This window comes from Melanerpes formicivorus, unplaced genomic scaffold (assembly GCF_026170545.1).
Source record: "Melanerpes formicivorus ecotype bairdi unplaced genomic scaffold, bMelFor1.0.p_v2 SCAF_74, whole genome shotgun sequence".
In the NCBI taxonomy this organism is placed as follows: Eukaryota; Metazoa; Chordata; class Aves; order Piciformes; family Picidae; genus Melanerpes; species Melanerpes formicivorus.
Window position 1 is genome coordinate 2598650 of NW_027142426.1, and position 23035 is coordinate 2621684.

The window sequence follows — 23035 nt, forward strand, 5'->3', positions numbered from 1 at the left end:
TTAAAATAGCTTGTGAACCATTAGCAAGGGTATCACTGCTTGGCAATCTCTAGCTTAAATTCAAAACCGAATAATGTCTTTTACTATAGCCACTGATAATAGATGGTAGTAGTGGGGAAGATAAGTTTTCAGGTACATTTACCTTTCTTTGGGTCTGAAATAGAAGACTAGCAGAAAAAGAAACTGTTAATTTCAACCTGAAGCTGCACTTGCATTCCCAAAACCAACACCATTTTTCCAGTTACATTAGTTGGTGAAATAAAAATATTACTTCTTCCTATGAATCTTTTCTTCCTAAAACAAGAGTCTCAAAACTGAACATCTCCCTCCTCCACCTTCAGCTATGGCCTTCTAACCCCTGTGTTTGAAATAGTCTCTTATACTCCAGTGAAGATCTTCCATATATCTATTATTTTTCTAGTTATCTCCCAAAAATGGCACAGGAAGCCAACTTTAAAGACAACATAAACATCTTTTATTTTTCCAAGAGCACTTCAAAGTTATCTTTAACTTAATTAAAAGCGGAATTACAGGGTGAGCAATCATACTAAGGCTAGGATGGTTCAGTTCAGAGCCTTCCCTGCAAGGCTGCCAGGAAAAACTCAAGAATTGTTTCTGTGAACAAGCGTTACAGGACCATGCTCCTTCGAGTAAACAGGTAATGATAACCTACAATTGATGATTTTAACAGCAACAAAATTTATCACCGTTTAGGTATGCCATACTCATTTAATGCCTTTTGATGATCCTCGAGGTCCTTTCCAACCTGAGTTATACTGTGATACTGTGACTTTAAAGCCTCTCATCTTTCTATAAGTAAATGTATTTTTTAGGGTCTTGCCCTTGTACACACAGTTAAGGAAAGGAAGCAAGGGCTCCAGCTGCACCCTTCCTTTAAGTCCAGTGCTCAGCTTGTTAGAAAAAAGATCTCTCTTTAAGCTGATTGGTATGTTCTGTCATATCACCATTATTCCTTGGGCAAGTCTATAGGCCACCAGAATTACAACTGCTTTAGTGATGCTGAGATAAGTGAACATGGACTTGCCTGAGTGTTTGGAATAAAACCTTTATGACTCAAACTGTCAGTCTTGTATGCTAAATACATCCCCTTCTCTGTCATCCTATCTATGATAACCATGATAACTGATCAGTTTCTTCAGTAAAACAAATAGGTGAAGGAGGCATAATTGCTACACAGGAAACCTCATTTTCTCAGCTGTAAGATCATGTTAGAAAAATTAAGTTTACTCTTCCTTTTAGCTTTGCTTTGCAAAAAGGCACAGAAATGCATGTTGTTCTCTCCAACTGAAACTCAACACTTCCAATTACTTTACCAGCAATTTACCTTCAATCACTGGATTTTAAGTTAATCCCCTTTGAGTTCTCAGAATATCTACAATGGCAAGCACTTTGCCTATTAGCTGGACAGCCTTTTGGGAGATCTTTCTGCTTTTCTCTCAAACACTTTTTTTTTCTGTTATAAAATATTATTAACTTAAAAAGCCAAATGCCACGAAGACAGTAAGGGATATGCAGTCTGCTCCGAAGCAGCAGCAAGGGGCCTAGCGATGAGGGCAGACTAATTTTATTAACTTCAGGGAAACTTCAAAAAGCTTTAGGGCTTTAATGCCAGACAGAGACGACCCCAAAAGTCAGTTTAAGTGCTGCATAAACAAAGGATTAGGGCAAGAAAAAGCTGAAGGCTCCTTGCACTTCTTGTTTATATTGTCATATGACCTAGTAGGAGTGGGAGAGGGCTGCCTCTCTGACTTTAATCCCCCATGGTGTACAGTGGCGTTTCAGTTCACTGACCTACATTAGGATAATATTTTTTTAAATTTATGGGCAGAGGTGCAGCATCAAACTCACTTAAGGACTTTAAAAAAAGAAAAGGGGCGGGGGAGGGGGGGGCGCGTTTAGAAATGCCTAGAACAGAAAAATTTTCTGGCTAGTAGAGCCTCCTCCTCTCACTTAGGTTAGATCAGCAGCTTAGAAAGGGATTTCAAGTTCAAAGGGAATGTCTCTGTTACTCTTGTTTTATGGCTTAGACCAGAGGACACAATAGCACAGAGTTTATGAAATATCCCTTCCCACTTGGCTTTTGTATTTGCAGGAAAAAGTAAACAGTGCTTTATAACCATAGGTGAAGTATGTGCATCTCTGGCACATAACACTTCTGCTAACACCAAGAAGTTCACAGAAAAAATTAACCACCTCATGCTCTCCCATCTCAAAACTGCTCATGCTACTGTAGATTGTTTGCACAGTTAATGGTATGAGTTGGCATTCAGTGCAAGGAAAAATAACTGCAATTTCCCTTTGAGCAGGGATAGGAAGCAATACTGTCTAGCCTGTTAAACCACCCTTATTTTAAAGATAACTTAAAAATTACCATCATCTGAATGCCCTCTCAAACAAATCATCGCACACATTCAGAGCGTAAGTAACTCCATGTCTTAACATATCTGCAGGGAAAAAAAGAGGGCGGGGAAGGGAGAGGGGAATCGGAACAGAAACACACAAGAGGGAACAAAGCAGTGCCAGAATGAGCTGGGAAACGAGGAAAGGTTTGAGGCAGAAAGTAAAAGCACTGAATATTAAACAGTGGAAAGAGACAGAGAAAGAACAGCCTTCTCTGATTTAATCTAAAATTATATGGTTTTAAATAGAAATAAAACAATTTTCTTAAAAAGGATAAAACCAGTTCTGAGGATTACTCTCAGCAAACTGATAAATGACCCATTGAAACCAAAGGAGAAAACAACAGGAGGGGGAAAAGAACAAAAAGAATCTATGACTAACACTGAAAATACAAAGTATATTTATTGCCTTTTTGTACTTTAGAAAAAGTACACTTGAGACATCTTCATCACGATCCATGACAGCTCATTCATTTCTAGAAAAGCGTTTCAAGCACTTTCCATTTCTGTGTCAGAAACAGGAATATTTGGGAGGCTGCAAATTCCTTTTTTCCCTTTTTTTTTTTCCCTTTTAATTACTGTACATGAGGCTGCAAAAAGGGTGAAGGAGAAAGGAACAGAGGATTTCACTGATGATTTGGTTTCCTGTTGTTTTGACTCTGAAGACTCTTTTAGCTTACAGCTTGTTGCTGAGAACTTGGTGAGTTACTTGGTACAAAGAATGATTTGCTCAGCCACGTGGTTCCCTCAAGGGCTTACATGTGTGGGCTCTATAGACCTTCTTTCTCACCATCATCCAAGTGAACAAATTAAACTTCTGCCTTTCAACATTCATCCAGAAGGAAGGAATGGAGATTAAAAGCTTCAGTACTTTCTGAAGTGTTCTTCCTATTCCTGAACATCCACTGACTCTGTTTTTCAGATGTCGCTCCACAGCCTGTTTCTTGATTCCAAGAAGCATCTTCCTTTCTTCACCCTCCTCTTGCCTCCTTAGTAAAGGGACAATTGCATTTGAGAATATCTAACAAGCAGCAATAAACACCCTTCACTTTGCTGAGCATTTTGCCACCACTACAGCCTGGCTAAAACGGATAAAGTGGCAGGCAAAAGAGCCTTGAATATTGAGTCAGGATGATGAGTAAGAACTGCTTAACCAGACCAGGTCAGATTTCAAAAGCAACTGGCATTCCCCAATTGGCATTCCCCAGGCACCCACAGGGTACAAAAAGGGCATTAACTTCATTATGAAACTTTTTAGTGCAAGTTTCTTTTACTTCTTCAAAGTTTAGAAAGGCTGAATTCCAAAAAGCCTAGCTAGGAACACATTCATTTTACTAGGTGAGAAGAAATTGGCTGATATAATGATTTGATTCATCTTTACACCAATCTACGTATTAAAAGCAACATCAGAGAGGAAAAGGAGGCTACAGATTGTTGCTACATACTACATTGCTCAGGACCTGCATCTCCAGACCAGCTAGCCCTGGCTTGAAATGGTATGAACACTGAAAAACTCTAATGCTTACTATGCAAGCACAGGGCACAAAAGAAGCTGTTCTGTAAAGGAGATCTGTAGGTGCAGAACTCTTGACCTATCATTTAAAGAAGGATGTGGAGAGTATCGTCAAGCTGAAGAGGGCTCCTCTCAGGCTGCAGTTCTGAGCAGCCAGAAGGACTCTGGTAGTATATCCATAACTGAGATCTTAAACATCCAAAATAAAACATGAGTGAGAACTGGCAAGTTTCATTTGGAACAGTGCATAGATCCAGCACATAGTAGTAGGTAAAGCATAGTGACAGTAAATTAATTTGTTTCTATAGGAAACTGCCCAGAAATAGCTTGGGGAGGGCAGAGAAGAACCAAAAATAGAGGCTTACAAAAACCCCACTGGAAATTAAGCAATGATGACAGACCTGCAAAGCAGCTGCCTAAAGCAACTGATGCCAAAAAGAGCACAGACCTGACTCTTGACACAGACTCACATTCCCTTCTGAAGACACTGCATGGACACACAATCATCACAAGTCTGTCCCCTCCCCTAATGATCTCTAAGTCCAGTATGCAAATCCTCACCCTAAGTCTTATAGTCCACCACATCTTTTGGATAACATTTCCTTCTGCAATTGGTTAACAAGGTTTGTGGTATCAAGCAGCACAAGCCTGTGCTACATTGCTGAGTATTTTTATCTCAAAGCATAGTGAAGGTGTACAGCAGAGGGATGGTTACAGTTCAGTAATATGTAGGTTTAGTTTTACTTTACATTTTTTACTTAAAAAACGCCTGGGAAATTGCAGAATTGGGCACTTCAGAAGTTAAGAAATGCCAGATGTCCACACAACCTTATGCCTGTCCCTCTTTGATATGCTCCGTGATGTACATGACCACATCCAAAAAGCTTTCACAGGAATCCTGCCTTATTAAGTGCACAGGGGAACAGAATTAATGTTGCATAGGCAACTGTAAATCTGGTATTTCCTAACTTTCAAGTGCTTGATTTTGCAACCTAAGTAACATTCTTAATTTACTTTGGTATCCAATAAATAAAATGGTGCATTGGTTGCCTTGCTGACAAACTGATTCCCCCACAGGTGACTCTTGCACAACCTCAGGAAAATCAAGACCAGCTGTCCATACACTTGCAAGACCCAAAAGCATGTCTGCATTTTAAATTTAATAATATTAAAAAATAACCATAGGTGTTACTCAAACCTTGCAAAATTCTACTACTCAGTCATGTGGAGCAAGCCATGCTTATGTTGGTGAGTGAACAAAATGTCATTTTTCCCCTATGAGTAAGCAAGCAGATTGTATGACTTAGCTGGTATGCTTTCATGACAAATTCATTCTACTCTGTTAATCCATATGTGGTGTCAGTCAGTAAGCATCACCAGTCTTTTCCCAGTACTGTTTAACAGAAATGGTATTTCTGTTTAATGAGCATACAGCCCTCCCTCCCTCTTCCCCCTTTAAGCTTCTCAAACCCTTTTACTGAGAAACTAAACAGCAGCCAATAAATAAATGCATCTTTTCTATTCTTATTTTACAGTGCATTTTAACTAGTGAATGTGCTGTGCACTTTTATTCACCTGATTGCCTTCATCTCTGTATTATTACTGTATTTAGCATACCATCAGCAGCCAAGCAGAACCAAGCAAACTCATGTTCAGACTTCAAAGCAGGAAAATATTAATTGTGGCGTCTGCATGTTTACAGTACATGGAGTGACAGCCACCACTTCTCCCAGCTAGTCACAGAAGGTTCTGCAGACAGCCCAGGTCACTGCCTGTGCCTGCAGGCAGCATTCAGGCAGCTTTCACTGTACAGTTTGGCCTTTTTACTCACTTTGTGCCTGCATGACTCTGCAACACCATACTAGTCGCCAAGAAAGCCTCACAGCCTGGCTGATGCAGTGTTTTACTTGCTAACCAGTTGGGACTATAGTGTTGCTGTGAGAAAATAGGAGGTGAAACATTAGCCCTGGTGAGTCAATGAAACATCCTTTATTTAGAAATAAGTTAGGTGGAAGAATCTATCTATCTGAACAGGTAAAATGTACTTATCTCCATTCCTAGCACTGCTCCAACCATGCAACAAAAAAACTCCAGGAGCAGTATTTCTGTGGCAAATATTTTAAATACAGTGTACAGGCTTGACTCTGAAACAATTTCTGGTACTACTGATAAGATATCTTGAAAAGATTCCTTGAAAATGTGCCAGTGATGCTCACATATGATCTACTACTCAAGAATCTTTCCAGACAAGAATACTCTGGCACTTCCACATTAACTAACTTACATCCTCCCCAAGCACAGGCAACATCCCCAGAAGTCTGGTCTCACCCCCTAAGTGAACCACATTGGATGTTCCTATTCATGCAGGGATGAGTTCATTTTCCTTCTTTGTACCTTCCTTTGCTGGTTTGGTTCACTGTGGTTGAGTTACTACAAGCTTGACACAATTGGTATACTGAATGTTGGTGTTTTCACTCAAACAGCCATAAAGAATTAAAAAGACAAAATATGTCTAGTAATTGTTTAAAAGATGTCATTTTCACAACTATGGCTTTTGAGAACATTTTAGCTCCTTAAAGGATAGTCTCAGTCATTGCTGGTCATCAACAAATTTAAATACCATTTTCTTCAAACTCCTGCAGTTGCTTACTAGTAGTACTCATCTCCAAAACATTGCACTCTTCTTCTGAAAGGCCAGAAAGATCTGTTAAGCAATGCTGGCAGAGACTGTTTGACAACTCTTGTTATCCTACTGGAAGAAGAAAAAACACACCCAGCTGCTGAAAGGTAAGCTATTTCTCTTCCATTCAGGCTTCAGAATAGATGCTCTGATAAAAATCCTGGTAACTCACCCTACTTTCACATCTTGATCCTTCTCCTTGGGGACACTTAGATGACACCAATGCTCAAACAATGAGTACCACGTTGTTATTAAGCAATAACTGATTCTTCCATCCTTCAGAAATTATACATGCTAGCAACCTGATGGCCTCAGTCCCCTTAAGAATTAGCAGATGAAGAAAACCCACCATCCAGCAACACACAAAACTTGGGAACAGAGTGGTTATGAATAAAACTGGGACATCCCACAGATGTGGGACACAATAGGAAACTGCTGAAGGAAAGTCCAACATGATTATCATCAAAAAAGTAAAGCCCACGAGCAAGACAAATAGTGACAAAAATACATTAGAAACTTTGAAATGCACAAAGAGAATTGATTCTTCTTCATGTCTGAGGAACCAGAGAAAGCATCTTTAGGAAGGCCAAGTCCATTTTCATAGGAAAACATTGTGCTGTGCTTAAAATGGGAAACAATCACAGCCCAGACACATATATTTTTCACTACACAAGCTTGAAAGTGCAGAAGGTGCAGCTTGTGCTACAAGCGAGGCAGAGAGCTTTCCTCCTTTTGTTTCTGCCACAGTGCTACTGATTTACGAGCATCTTTGACAATAGGACCCTGTGGCAACCATCCCAAGACAAATCCTGCTTGTGCAAACACTTTCAAAATAGTCAGAATATCTGAGTCATGCAGGAAAGCACGATGCACTTCTACAGTTCACCTTCCAGTTGAAAAACTCTGCACTCAAACTGTATGGCCAAGGAAGCCACAGAGCAAATAGCGTGATAAATAGGAGGGATTTATCCCAGGAACTGAGTAACTGCTTCGTGAGTCAGACTGGAATTAATCTGCAATGCTATACAGAGGTAAAATTCAGAGAGGAAGATATTTCAGAGATAGTGTTAGGACTAATACAAGTCTCTTCACCCACAGAACTGCAGAAGAGCTGCCTGGTGAGCAGCCTGTCTCCAGAAGCACAAGACTGAGGACAACAGTTGCTGTTTAATTTGCTTGTCTCAGACTCCAGGGGCTGCTGACCTGCTATAGTTTGTGTTCGAATATGGGCTCACCACTATCACAGATCCAGGGGAACAAGGTTTGCTCACAGCACTTCATTTTCCCTGTTTTCACCAAGATTCCCACATCATGCTCCTTAAAGCAACACTGGTGTTCACAATAGCGCTCAGCCTTGCTTTTACATTTTTATCAGTACAAGCCATTTGTTGCCAGCCAAGCTCTTTTTCCTATCAAAAGTACATCTGTCAGGCAGCCAAGGTTTTGCAAAAATGAAGTGTCCAGAGGGCAACAGTCTGTGCCTCCACATAACCAAGCCAGAAAGATGCTCTTGACAGAAACTTCCTTCCACTGAACTTCTCCCCGCCTTCCAGCCCTCTTCGTAAGACAAAACCAAACTAGTATTTTGCATCGTTTAAAATCAACGATCTAAGCAAATACAAATCTTTGCCAGCATCCCCCTTGTTTCTGAGGGAATAGCAGATTTCCATTTTCCTTGAAACTAATCCCTAAAGGCTTACTCTAGCCCCAAAATAAATCTGGTCTAAAGCAAAACAGGAGTATTCACACACTTCTACGACCGTTCAGAAACATCAGATACAAACCATAACTGCAGTTGGAATCGTGCAACTTTCTCCTAACCAAGATGTAATCCCAGCACGGTTAGAAGCAAGTGCTCTGCACTATGCATTTCAGACCAATGTTTTAAAGACAAAATTTCTCAGGTCCCACAGTAAGACATATCTTTTAAAAATTAAAAAACAGAAATCAGCCAATAAAGAAGCAAGGGTGTGGAAAAAACAGGTTCAAAGATGCACTGCAGAGAGAGAAATTCAGAGATCAGTAGTCAGGCTTTGATTCTCTCTCTCCCGGTGCTTCGCTTGGTTTTAGCATTAGGGAGGCAAGAAACCCAAAGGAAACAGCGAGCAGTACAAAAAAGTGCAAGGGTACATGATTATTTTTTAGAACCTTTGTCATCACTTGATCAGAGGAGAAAAAACAGGAAGCTCAGGCACAAATTTTCACTCAGATGTACTAATTCAAGGCCCTTTTGCTAATTTAAGTAGGATGCTTTTATTACTTTTTGAAATGTGGTGTTTAACCAGTCCATGGATTTGATTTCTATGTGAAACAGCAAAAACGTCACACTTGCTCTTAGAGAGCAAATCTGAGAGCAAATCTAAGAGTCTTTGAGAATAAATTATGTTCTTTCAATAATAATAAAAAATTAAAATCCAGGAGGTGCCATGCACAAGGGGTACAGAAGAACAGTAGGGGAAACACAAGGGGAAACTAAATGAATCTACAATTCTTACTATTCCATCAGTGCTCAGACATTAATCAGAGCAGGAATGTAATGCCAAACCATAAATGCCTGATTTCTCTCGGGTAAACTGGTAGTTAAAGAGCAGGGGATATTTTTTTTTTCCTTATTCAGCAAGTGAAGGGGCTTGGAAGAGCTCACATCAGATTGGCAGCAGCACTTTACAAACCAGCACTATCGAATTCCACTACAACCCAGTTACAGGAGCGTGTTTCTACTCCAGGCCGAACCTGTGAAGACGGACATTACATACCCCTGCCTCCCAGCCTTTCAGGAAGCCATGAAGCTAATTTTCCCCAGCAGCATTCTCTGGAGGAAAAGTTCACTTCTCCTGAAGCTAACACATATTTTTTAATTATTACTATTATTTTTTATGCCTCCCCAGGGAAAGATGAGGAGGGGGAAGCTTCCTTGCTCAATAGAGAAAAAAATTTTCCTGTGTCAGTGCCAAGAACAGACACCCTAAATCCAGCGATCCTAATCTCCAGCCATCCATCAGCAGCAGGGTGGGACCAGCTGATTCAGATTTTCTATTAGCTGGCAACTTTGTGTACTAAAATAAGTCACTGTACCACCCAACTGTTCCTGCTGCTCTCCACTCTGCAAAAGCACAGGCTTAACATTAGCAACCTCAATCAGTGCTGTAAGCACTCCAAGAGCAGACCCTTTATAACTGGCACAACCCTCTTCCCACCAACCCTCCCAAATCCCTGCGACTTTACCCCATGAGTGTTTCTTTGCTGTGCCATACTCTCAGCACACATCAGGGAAAAGGGCAACTCTTGAGTACCTACAGTACCACAAGACAGAATTTGAGATCAAACCTACAGGGCCAATTAGTAATCATACAAAGAGTGATCAAGGCCTACACATAAAGCACAGTCTATAAGATCTCCAACTCTATATTTTCAAAGACACGGGAAAATATGAAAGCAGTTCACTAATATATCTTCCCAAAATTATTCCATGGGTCAAATATTAAATAAGTTGTATGTATTGGTTACCTTCTGGACCAGGAAAAAAAAAGTGCATAATTTGATTAATATTATTCCATTATTTACACAGCAAAAGGAATATAAATGGCAAAGGATTTGAAAATAATAGTAACTACAGCCAATTAAAAAGGCATGACCAAGGCTAACAGCAAACTGTTAAGTCAGACAACTTACACAGCTGGTACTCTACAAGTAGTTTTCAACTCTCATAGACTAGTGCCATGCACTGGGAGAAAATAAACAATCTGAGACACGTTCCTCTCCGTTAAACAAAAACACAAGCAGCATGTGTCTCCATGGGTCACACAAACTTCTGTTCTTACCCACGTTCCTACAGTCACAGAGAAACAAAAAGGAGCTGGTAAGTCAGGTCTCCCGGAGTATTTGCAGCATGAGCCATGCATAAGTGAGTAAGCTCTTAGCAAAGGCAAAAGACAAATGTTTCATGAGTTCAGACAGCTCTGGAGTATCAGAATAACTGGTGTCTGGACACAGGTCTTTAGTATAGAGCTTCTCCACAGAGTATTTTGGACCTGGTGCTCTAGTTCATCATTAGCCAAAGAGAAAGGCAGCCAGCCATTTCAAACAAAGGAAACCGTCCACCTGCTACCAAAACTGTGAAGAGTGACTGCTGATTTTGAGTGTCCTGTATAACCCATATTAATAAAGACAAAGTTTTCAGCCAACTACTACAGATATCCTCCTTCCAACTACCTTCCTTCCTAGTCACAAATTTGGCATCCAAAAAAACCATGACAAGTCTGAAGCTTCTTTGAAAAGAATGGCCTTCAAAGGCAGCACTGGCAATTCAAAGAACAACCTCAAAACAACAACAAACAAACAAAACACCCCACAACAAACAAAACAACCAACCAACAACTGCAGCTAAAACAGCAACACAGAAACCTTAGAGAAAAGAAGGAAATAAGAGCTGCCCATTTGCCCCAATGAATACAGCAATGTATTTAGAGAAGAACCTCCCTAATTCAAAATCATGTCCTGACAGGGATCTTGGTTTATTTTTTACTATTCAATTAACAAGGCATTCAAGAAGTCTGCATGATAAACTGCAAACATGGTCAGGTATGCTGAGTGTTTAGTCTACTGCAGCCAAGTTATACAGCACTCAACACAGCTTTATGGAATGCTAAATGTGTTGTTCAAACAATCAGGTTTTGGATTAGGAAAATAAAAATTAATACTTCTTTACCCAAAAGTTACTGGAATGTCTACCACACTAATGCATTAAGTAAACAGTGGCTCAAATTTACATCAATGCTGCTCATTTAGATGTAAGCAGTTACATTTATGTATTGCACATTTCCATCTAAACCGTTCATCACAAGAAATTTAATTATGGGATGCATAAAACAAGCAATTGATTACTGAAAGGTAACCACCATCAAGATTAAAGACCAATGTAACAATACCATCCACTACAGACAATTTACCTATCCATACTGAAGGGACAGTAAGAAAAATCCCAATTAATTTGTACTGTAGATGCTAATTCCTCCAGAAAAGACCACTATTTTCTGCCACAACAAGGTGGATCAAGTACATATACTATAACAGATTAACACCTTTGCAACAGGGACACAGTCTCAAGCTGCACCAGGGGAAGTTTAGGCTTGAGGTGAGGAGAAAGTTCTTCACAGAGAGAGTTGTTAGCCACTGGAATGTGCTGCCCAGGGAGGTGGTGGAGTCACCGTCCCTGGAGGCCTTCAAGAGGGGACTGGATGTGGCACTTGGTGCCATGGTTTAGCAGTCATGAGGTCTTGGGTGACAGGTTGAACTTGATGATCTTTGAGGTCTTTTCCAACCTTACTGATTCTATGAAACAATATGCATTAGCCAAGAGCCCAGGTTCTCCATGTCATGAGCTTCATCTCAACCAGAGCATGCTTCAGGTCTGCAAGCCACCTTGTAAGACATATTTTTGCGTACTAAAATACATGTTAACCATGAAGGTTCTTATCAAACAAAACATGAAAACACGAAGTACAGTGTTATTTAACATAATACTGTTTTCTATTTGATTTACTCTGTCTACTACAGAGTAACTGTGTCAAATGCATCAATGCAAAGCTGGAAGTTTTGTAAACTTGTAAGAGAACAGAAGAGCCTGTTAGGGAGGTACACAAAGCAAACAAGTTTGCAGGAACAGAGCAGCCAGACATCAAAAGGATCAGTGGAAAACCAGCATCAAATTACTCAACACTTAACTGAATAAACTGGTCACTTTAAATCAATTATTTTTTTTGTTTGTCTGCAAGCAGGCAAAATGTACTACACCTGGTGTATGAACATAAGCAAATTGTGTATAAAGATTCTGGAACAGAACAGTGAAAATTCTGTAGCCCACCAATATATGCACTTGCTCAGAACAAATATGTTAAAACAGACAGCTTACCCTTTCCACTTGTCCTTCTTTGTGCTTCAGTTTGTACACTTTCAGCTTTGGAAGGAAAGTCTCTGCATAGTTCTTGTCTTCCATGCCTTGGAGCAGTACCCCATGGAACGCCAGCCTGCAGGTATTTGCATGAATATCTGTATCCAGCTTGGAGCCGATCACAAGGCACAGCTTCGGACAGGTGACTGGTTTTTCAAACTCCAGCAAAGCCCACTGCTGTTTTGGGAGCTGGACTTCTGCCTGGTCATTTTCTTTGTTCTCCTCTGAAGATTTTGAGTCCTTAGACAAATATTCCTCTTGATAAAGATAATCTTTCTCAAAATCAAAAACATTTTCTTTAATTTCTTCATTGAAGTCAGCAGGGGCTGGACTGAAAAACATCACTCTTCCCATAACTGTTTCATGACCAACTGTGATATGGAACTTGGCCTTGGTCTGAAGAGCTCCTCGAAAATACTGAATTTTCTTCAGGGAAATTATTGCAGCATAAATGGTGTGAAGGGATTCTGGGGTGCAAATCAGGCCTCGCTCTAGCAGTTTGGGATCAAACTGGGTGACACAGATACCTACTCTGTCACCCTGCATAGCGTAAGTCACAGGATTGTGGAACATCTGCATAGATTTGACTTTCTTTGTCACCTATTAATGAAAGAGAAAAATAAATAAATAAATAGATAGCACAGGAATGCATCACAAAAAGCCACACATCACAGCCCAACACTCTTGTCAACTGATGACCTCTAGAAGACTCCACAACTCAAAAAGTAAGAGGTGAACAAAGAGAACATATCTCAGATCATTTAAAATTACCACAGGTTTGAGAGTCTTCTACTTCTTTTCCTGAGACTGGAAGATGATCATGGCCACAATTACAATGATATTTGCACCATCTGTGCTGCAACACATACATACTATCTGCAAACCAACAGACATCCACACCTTCTAACACCTTCCTTAATGTAGCCCCTCTAAGCACCCACACCATCAAAAGTGTAGCACCACATGATTATTTTCCAATCCTTTTTATGAAATCTCCTAGTCTGTGACATTCCATATACTAAAAAACATAACAAAATAGTAATTCCTGACAGGTCTCTTCCCAAGATTTGAGTGTTCATAAATATATGGTTGGTGGGGTCACCTGTTCCTTTTCCACAAAGCCTGCTACTTGACTTCAGACAAATCTTTCCATGCCTACCCCAGACTATGCAATACTATGAAAAGACTAAATAAAAATAATAAAGAAAAAATAAAGGAAAAAAAAATTATTAAAGAAAAAAAGAGGGGCACAAATTGCAGAAACTTAGATCAAAATAGAAGAGTAGAAGTCTATTGGCTAAAGTAAAGCCTTCAGTAACTGGAATATACAGTTTTCAAAATACATCAGCAAAAAATTGGTCACATGTCACATACAGAAAGATGATTTTTTTAAAGGGAGGGGGGATAAATGTAGCAGCTGCATGGCTTCCCGGAAGCAACAAAAATCGTGCATTCCTTCTGACATCGTAATTATACAAACAACAATGGCCATGAGCTTCACTGCTACAAATATTTTCAGTTTCCTAAAACTCAGGCTGCTAACCAATACCAAAAGAAATGCTATTCTCAGATTAGAATGGAAACTTTTTTTCAAATCAATGCCACATCAATGAACATTATGAGAATGAAGATCAAGAGGTACGACAGGGAACTGCTTGAAAGAGTCCAGTGCAGAGCCACAAAGGATGACCATGGAACATCTTCCTTGCGGGGAGAGACTGAGGGAGATGGCTCTTTAGCTTGGAGAGGAGAAGACTAAAGGGTGACCTCATTTATGTTTATAAATATGTAATGGGGGAGTGCCAAGAGGACAGACTCAGGCTCTGCTTGGTGATGCCCAATAACATAACAAGGAGCAATGGGTGGAAGTTGAGGCATAGGAAGTTCCATGGAAACATGAGGGAAGTTTTTTTCCCACTGTGAGGGTGACAGAAAACTGGAACAGGCTGCCCAGGTGGGGTTGTGGAGTCTCCCTCTCTGGAGATATTCAAGACCTGCCCTGATGCATTCCTGTGCGGCCTGGTAGAGGTGATCCTGCTCTGGCCTGCTGCGCCAGGGGAGGTTTAGACTCGAGGTGAGGAGGAAGTTCTTCACCGAGTGAGTCATTCGTCATTCGAATGGGTTGCCCAGGGAGGTGGTTGAGTCATCGACCCTGGAGGCGTTCAAGGGGAGATTGGACGTGGCACTTGGTGCCATGGTCTAGTCATGGGGTCTGTGTTGATAGGTTGGACTCGATGATCCTCGAGGTCCTTTCCAACCTAAGTGATACTGTGATAAATGATCTTTCAAAGTCCCTTCCAGCCCCTGACATTCTGTGATTCTTGAGAGAAAGAGAAAAAACCCAGCTAAAAAGCCAGGATGAAAATAGTTTATGATGATCTCAGTTAAGATCAATGTCAGAACAGACTTTAAAAGGCCAGGATAACACTAGAGTTCGCTTAGGTGATTGGAGGAGTGGATTACATCCCACAAGAACTGAGCCGGAATTGCATCTCCTTCAAAAGGTCAGATATGGAACCAGCAGAAAAGTGAATGATCTGCACCCATTATATCAAATAACAACAGCCAAAGTAGCTTTAAATCACCAGCTTCCTGTTTTCTGAGCAGACCAGGAACATCCATACAGTATTTCATTCCATTTCACTCTGACCCCAACTGACAAAAGGCATGTACCCATGGTTTAAAGTACTCCAAATGTAGGGTTTTTCTTCAAGAGACTGAAGTACCTAACTGAAATTCATCTTTGTTTTGTCTGGCCTTTAAAATACAAACCTGGAGCACTGAAAAGGATGCAACTGGCACCCAGTATTAGATTTGTTTCTCTTATACATATCTAGTTTCCCTATGTAAGGGATCCCCACAAGTCATAGCACAGTTCTAAACTTTCAAATATTTTCTTTAGCTTTAGAGCAATAGCATTTTCAAGTAAGGAGTTGGGGCTGGATCACTTAGTCCACTCACCTACCAACAGAAAGATATTAAATGCTTCAGTGTACTGTGTCCTGGCAAGAGGAATTTGTAAGTGAGACCAGCTATGACCAATATCTTGGGCTATTTCTTTGCATTGATTTTGAGCACCCAATTTTTGTCCTCAAAATGCTGACAGTAGAACAACTTCTACCTCATCCTGTCCATGAAAGCAGCACAGGACCATTTTAGGAATCCACTAAGTAGAAACACATTTACTCTGTTGTAGAATCAGGCATTTAGACACACAGTACCAATATTGAGTGTGACTTTAAGGAGACAGACTTTATTGCATGCAAACAATATAGATAAATGTGGAACAGATAGTACTGTAAAACTAGCTACAAATTTCCCTAAGAAATTCACTCATTTTGGTTCTTAGTAAGGGCACAAGGGACTTGATTATATCTCATCATATAAGTCAAGAGCCATGTGCTGAAACCTTATATCATTTACAAAGGGATTTGCTTCAATTCTTAAAATTTATTTGTATAATCACATTCATGTTCCTAAGGCATTAAAGGTCCATTAAAAGGGTGAGAAAGAAGAAGTTTGTGTTCAAATGCAATTACAAAAAAATGCAAAACAGAAATCAGAAGCCCCCAAACAGTTCAGCCTTTGAGATAAACAAATGTATTCAGTAAGAGAACCCATTATTTGAACGCTAAAGGAAAAGCCCACAAAGATTTCCAAAGCAGTTTAGCACAGACTAATAGAAAACAGGATACACAAAAAGTCCACTAATAACTCTTCCCCCAATATGTCAGTTTCTTTTCCTTTATTTATCCAACTTCCATTAAGTTATCAACCACATGCCATTGCTCATAGCTTCTTTAGGTAAGAACCCAGCTATGCTGCTGCCTCTAGAAATACATCTTGATGTGAAAGACACAACTACCATATTTCCCACAAAGTTGTAATACTTATTCTCAATAATCTATTGGAGAAAATGCTGATTAAAAATTACAGTATTTAAAAGGAGCATTACCTATGTATTACAGAGAGTCCCCACTTCAAATGCAGAGTTTAAAATAAACATCACATCTCAGAGCCCAGCTGCCAAAAGCTGCACCTTTAAATTTACATCCAAGAAAGAAGAGGGACTGATAAATAAAGTAGCATCTCAACCCTGATGTAAGCCTGCCTGAATCAGCACCAAAACAAGGGGGAAAAAAAGTGACCACAAAGTTTGTCAGGCATGAACAGACCACACAGTGCAGCAAACAAGAAACAACACCTTAGTATCATGCAGTAGCTGTGCTTCCTTACATCTGAAGACTAGCAGCAAACTCAGACCCAACTGCTTTCCCCCCTATAGCTCTAAAACAAATCCAAATAAACAGTAAGGCATCTCCTCCTCCTGCTCCCAGTATCATCTCTCGGTAGTCAAAGGGTATCAAGTCATACTGTTAAAAAAGCAGCCAACCCTTGTTTAAGAACATACTCATGAAAATGAGTAAAGCTCCACTTCAGACATGACTGCTCTTACACATAAGCAGATCTTCTCATAAATTCTCTTCTAAACATGAGGAATGCTAAATTCTTATGAGAGACAACCATTCATAAGCAAAGCTAAGTCTTATAGCTGACTAAGCAGTAATGTGTGTAGCAAAGATGGCAAAGCACTCCTGCTCAGAAGCATCAAAAGGACACCAAGGTTGCAAAGCCACAAGAGAACAAGAATGAACATTCAGAAATCATGAGCCAAGGCCTCACTCTTACTCCATCTAAATAAATAAATTTAAAAGAGTCCATTTTAAAAAGTAAGATAAAGAATGTTTCCTTAATTCTGTGAGATGCCTCTGTGGCTCACGCCACATTGATAAACACTAGTTCCAATTCTTCAAGCTGCATTTCTGAACAGCATAAAATGGAGCTAAACCAGCAGCTGTCAATAGTACATTGCTGAATAGCAATCAGACAATGCAAAGCCATCTCTACTGAGTCAACATCACAACAGCCACAACCAACTACAAAGAGTAGATACCTCAGAGGGTCAGAAATAACTCCAAGCTTGCAAATGCCACCATGTAGCTTAGTAACAGTTTTTTGATCTTCAGTATTTCTATTATTTGACCACAGCTTCATTTTGCCTCCAAACAGAAGAGGAATCCAGCATCTGGAGAAAAACCTATTTCACACAGAATGATTCTTTTCACTTAGTTTTTAAGTGAGGTTTATAAGGGCGTTCACCATGTGACCACTGTGGTGCTTATGTAATGCCATGTGCATGCTGCCAGATTTCACTTAACATACTGCCCCTCTTGATAAAATAACAACACAGCCTGAAGAGTTTGCACTGCAACACTGGAATAAAGCAATATAAAAGGAGATACTAAAACCTCTTTAGCTTATTTCCTTTCACAGCATGCAAAAATATGGTTATGCACCCAGTAAATAAGGAAGCAGGTCAATGATCTTATTCTCATGCTGCTCTGCTTTAACACTGCAATTTTAATTTAAATTACACATATGCTATATTCATGCACACTATCATAAATCAAAAATTAGAAAGTGTTAAGATGAAGATTTTGCACACAAACTGAATGACCTTCTGTGCCTATGCATTCTCCTGTAGCCTTTAAGTACATATAACCTCAAGCGTTTTCAGCAGAACCTAACCCATCCCTATGGCCAGGCTGGACAAAGCTCACTGAATAAGAAAACTATCCCTCTATTTTCTCCTCATGACTGAACTGCCCAAAATTCCTTATTTATTATAAGCCACCAAATTCACACTGCATTGCAGCTATGCTACCTTACTGGAGCATTTATTTGGTGAACTTCAGTAATCTTGTCACCCTTGTAATAGAACGTGGCATTATGCCTCACTGCAGATCAGAAACTCAACTGTATAATTTGTCACAACCCAAATTCTAAAGAAAACCCCCCTATCCAGGTTTTAAAAGCAAAAGTGTGGTTGTGTGTTTTTCCCTACAGTATTTATAATTTCATAGCAATTCTCTTGATTCACAGCAAAGCTTGCAATAGTCTTAACCACTCTGGCCAATTTTCTACTTCCACCAAACTCCCCCAGTTCAACCCAAACCTCCCCGGCTTCCCCATGAGAACATCATGAGAGATGTTACTCAAGATTTACTGAAGTCACGACTCTTCCTGTCTACTACAGAAGGCAGACTGGTCAAGCACAATTTGCCCTTGCAGCCCATCCTAGCAATTGTATGTTCTTAATAGGGTCTTTGGCTTCCATCCCTTCCATCTTCTATTCTTCCTGGGATTCACAGGGGGAACAACACCACCACCAAGCCTCACCACACCTATTTTCTCTTTACATTGCCTCTTCCAGATTTAGATGAATCCATTCCCACAGGGCAGGACTACATCCCTTTTTAACTCCTTGGCCAACACAGTGCTACAGCCTTGCATGTTGAATGCTTGGAGCTGCAGGTAGGGATGCGTGGAAGGAAAGCAGAATCCAGGTCTCTTTAATATCCAAATGACTACTCATTTCCAAAAGCACCCTCAAAATTAAGTGGTACTGCTCATGCCATCTACCTCTGCAGGTGACAAAGTACACATTTTGAAAGTATCAAAAAATGCCAGTGAGTGTAGGCAGCAAGTGTCTAGGCAGAGAATGTCCGACCCATAGTAAAACTGCAACAGAGAACAAGCTTAACATTTACATACCAATTAAAATTTGTGCAACTTATCAAAAAAATTTCAATGAAACATTTTTCAAAGAAAATAAAAATATAACAAAAAGAAGCCAAAACCAATGTGAATTGAAAGGTTTAAAAGAAAGGCTCTCTGAAATTTTCTTCCAACAGAACGAACTGAACTCTTTTTTCCACATAGATTTAGGTTCAGAACAATAATAATACTTTTATCTGAAGGCTTCAAAGTCACATGCAAGAGAACATATCACAGTAAATACAGGGTAGAAGGCTTTATGGAAGAACTTCTAGAGGGATTTCTTTTTCTTCCTCTTTATAAGAAAGTTGTTTACTACCAGTCTTTCTAAAGCATAAAAGGGAGGAAACTATAGGGTAAAGAAGCAAAACTTTTACGTGTAAGGAACATTTGGAGCTTTGTGAGGAGGCTGGTTTTGGTAGAATGTGTGACATGTAGCCCAATGTGAGTAATATTATATCTCAAATAAAAATCAGCCCATGAATATACATAATCCAAAAGGTAATTCTCCCAATCTCTGAAATGTAATGGAGCCACTCTAGATCACTGAGGCATGAATATTTACCGTATTCAGGCTTTACTGCTCTCGATCTGGGTTCAATTTTGCAAATTAAAATGAAGGTTCTGTGGATAGAGAGATTAAAGAAGAGCATCCCACAGCCTGCCTGCTTCCTTGGTGTGGTAGCAGTGATCTGGTTACCCTTCTGTTAGGTTATTTCTTTTTACTTAATGGAGTAGGTCAAAAGCAATTGAGAGTGGAAAGGGGAGGTCATTATTGGGTCACAACCTTGGAGTTAAAGGCTCACTAAGGTAAACAAACACAGAGCGAACATAAAGCTGCATTTAAAAACAAAACCTGTAATGAAAAACAATATTTTTGACTCTCTTCACTTCTATTTTGACAAGTTGAGGGGAAAAATAAGAACCAAGTTCATTTGCTCATTTCTTTCTCACAAACAAAATTCTCCTGTCCCTTCTCTAAAGTAAGCTCATTAATAGAAGCCGTGATTTATACAAAATGAAACAAAGGTGATGAATAATTACTGAGAGATTTGGTAGACTTCATTAGCTGTAGCAAACATTAGCATTAATTGTGATGATTTGTACACTTTTATGAAATATTGAGACTACAAACATAACAGCACTCTCTCCAATGCAATGCGGCACACAAACACAAGTACACACATCAGTACAAATCAAATTATATGGTACTGCTCCTAGTGAATTCCTTGCACTAATTACAATCAAAACAAAAGGTTACCTCTGCTATGAGAGGAGAAAAAGGAATTACTATCAGACAAGTATTTTTTTTTTCTGCAGTACTTTTTGATTTATGAAATAAAATCATTCTCCAGAAATCTTTATAGCTTTTCCTTAAAGCAGGGTTTTTTTTCAGCGACAAGGAGTTCAACTAGCAAGCAATTTCTAACACTAGTCAGTAAGAGTGATTAAGGTTAGGCAAATAAATTTACATCTTCTGCAAATACTACTATGCTATTGAAGGAACAAAGCAGCGTAGTGCAAAGCTTGACACAGCAAAACCAAAAATGCCAAGTAAAAAAATAAAGGTGTCATGTTTACAGTAGTGATTCTGATTAATCCATTCACATGCATCTGAGGGAAGAATGAAGAGACTGCATCTTACTAAACTAGCAATAAAGCCACAACGTAAACAGTCATCAGGTAGCAAAAGCAGTATTTACCATACATGGCTACCATGTGATCTCTTATTAAAAATGAAATTCACACTTTTTTTGCCCCTGAACTTACATGCTGGTACCAAAGGGTTACTGTGCTTTGAAACCTTCACCAATGGCTTTACTAAAGTTTTAATATTTTTCTTTCTGCTTTCTTAAAGGCCCCAGATGTGTTCTTGCAGATCAAAAGAGTTCAACTTATAAAGTTAAACGAAATCAAGGGCTTTTGTTCCAAGGCATCGTTGCTGAACTAATTATTCCTGGATGTTGTTTAATGAAATAGTGGTGCCATATATTAAAACAGTTAACAGGATGAGTTGTGTGAGTTATAGGAAAGGTCTGATCTGGGATTATAAATTTAAGGTGTTCTTCAAAGGAGATGAAACAAACTACTCAAAACTCCCCAGTCCTTTCTGTCACTGCAAGACTGAAATAAAGAAACCCAAAAATGTATGAAAGCTGAAATATCATTGTACATATTTACCCTTTCCTGAATGATAGAGAACTCAGGCTGGGGGAGTCAAAAAAAAACTTAAGAGATGCTTTGAGGTGGGGAAATGAAGAGCTAAATTATCCTATTCCCTGAATGCTACAAAGCACAAGTTAAAACAAACTCTGGTAAAATCTTAGGAGCAACTTCCTTTCAGGTATACATACACAAAACAAGAAAGGACTCCCATTTTAAACAACCCAATGCAAATAGTCACCAGAGCAGTTATTAAGCATTAACAGGGTAAGGAGATGGGTTGGGGGAGATCAGAGACGGGAAGTTGCAGGTAAGCAAAAAACACTATTCCCGTACAAAATTATTACTACAGTTGAATCTTTTACATTATTCTGCAGCCCTCAACTGCATCAATATTTTTGGTAAAATGCTTATTTAACTACACATTTACCTCACTGAGAGAAACAAGACCCACAAGATCCCTAAGGACATCTCCAGTTGAGAAGGCAACTTTTCAGAACCGATGGCTCTTACACATTTCAACAATAAACACTTCACTTCCCTACTGATAGTCTCCTCTGTGTTTGTATTTTACAGCCTGACACCAGCCAACCCAACACTTGACACCTAATTAACAGGCCTAGGGGGTGGAGGTCCATATATTGATCACACTAAATGGGATTAGTATGAAATAAAAAGTTCAAAGGGTCTTGACCAAACTTCACCACAGCCCAGCTGTGACAGCTGCTATGAATTTGTGTATCCAGTGCCCCACATTTTTATTAAGAGAGGTCTGCTGTACAAGAGTATGCAGTAGCCTATGAGATCACTAAGGTTCACCTAACAATGTCAGGCTCTGTAACTGTAGTGACTGACTGAGGCAAAAAAGCCTCTTGCTTGTTTGCATAGGTCTTTTTGATTAACTCATGAATAGGGTCCCTCACCTCTGATACAACAAGCACTTACAAGAGATGTAGAGTTGTGACTTCTTTGTCTCTCAAGGATTTAACTTGCTATGGAAGAGTTGTACACTTTGAAAAAAAACCCTGAGGTTAGATTCTAAAGGAAGTAATTCTTGATATGTGCTGCCAGCATACCCAGTATATTCTGACAATGACAGCTAGAAGCTGTATTCGAAGGCCAGAACTCCAAACTACTACTTTCTAAACACACCTTCTATTTGCCTAAACTTTTCAGCTGCCATCAGGTGAATAAATATTTCCACATTTCACACATACCCTGCTCTTTTAATGGCAGCCCTATTGGCACAAGAATTTTTTTAAACTTCCATCAAGATCCATATAAAACTATCATTGACATATTACAGTATTTCTGAGTACTTGTGCAAATTTCCCCTATTTGAAATAAGCCACTTCATCCTCCAGGATCAAGGAACACAGACAAATGTAACACAAACGTGGGAAGCACACTGCAACTCAGAGGAGAAAAAGCCCCTGGTGCAGAGATGTGCAACTACCAGTGTCACACAGTGAACCCTCAACAGGATTCTTTTGGCTAACAATGCTTACTAAAATGGTAAGGATAAACTATGAACAACACACATTTTTGCCTTATTGGGGCTGCATTCTTTTAATTGGTTTAGGATTAATTCATCAGAAAATTTTAAAAACTAATAAGGAAAATCTGCACTGGGATTTAATGCACCAATGATAAGGAAATGGTCATGAGTCAGGAGGAAGAGATGGAAAATA

The 23035-nt window shown here is 39.5% G+C and overlaps 1 protein-coding gene across 1 annotated transcript in view; it reads right to left on the bottom strand.

The window, feature by feature from the left end:
• EEFSEC (eukaryotic elongation factor, selenocysteine-tRNA specific) overlaps positions 1-23035 on the bottom strand; it is a 129840-nt gene that overhangs the window by 45685 nt on the left and 61120 nt on the right. Inside the window, exon 5 of the mRNA XM_068163781.1 lies at positions 12525-13163. Within this exon, the coding sequence (XP_068019882.1) occupies positions 12525-13163 (639 nt within the window). The remainder of the gene's footprint in view (positions 1-12524; positions 13164-23035) is intronic.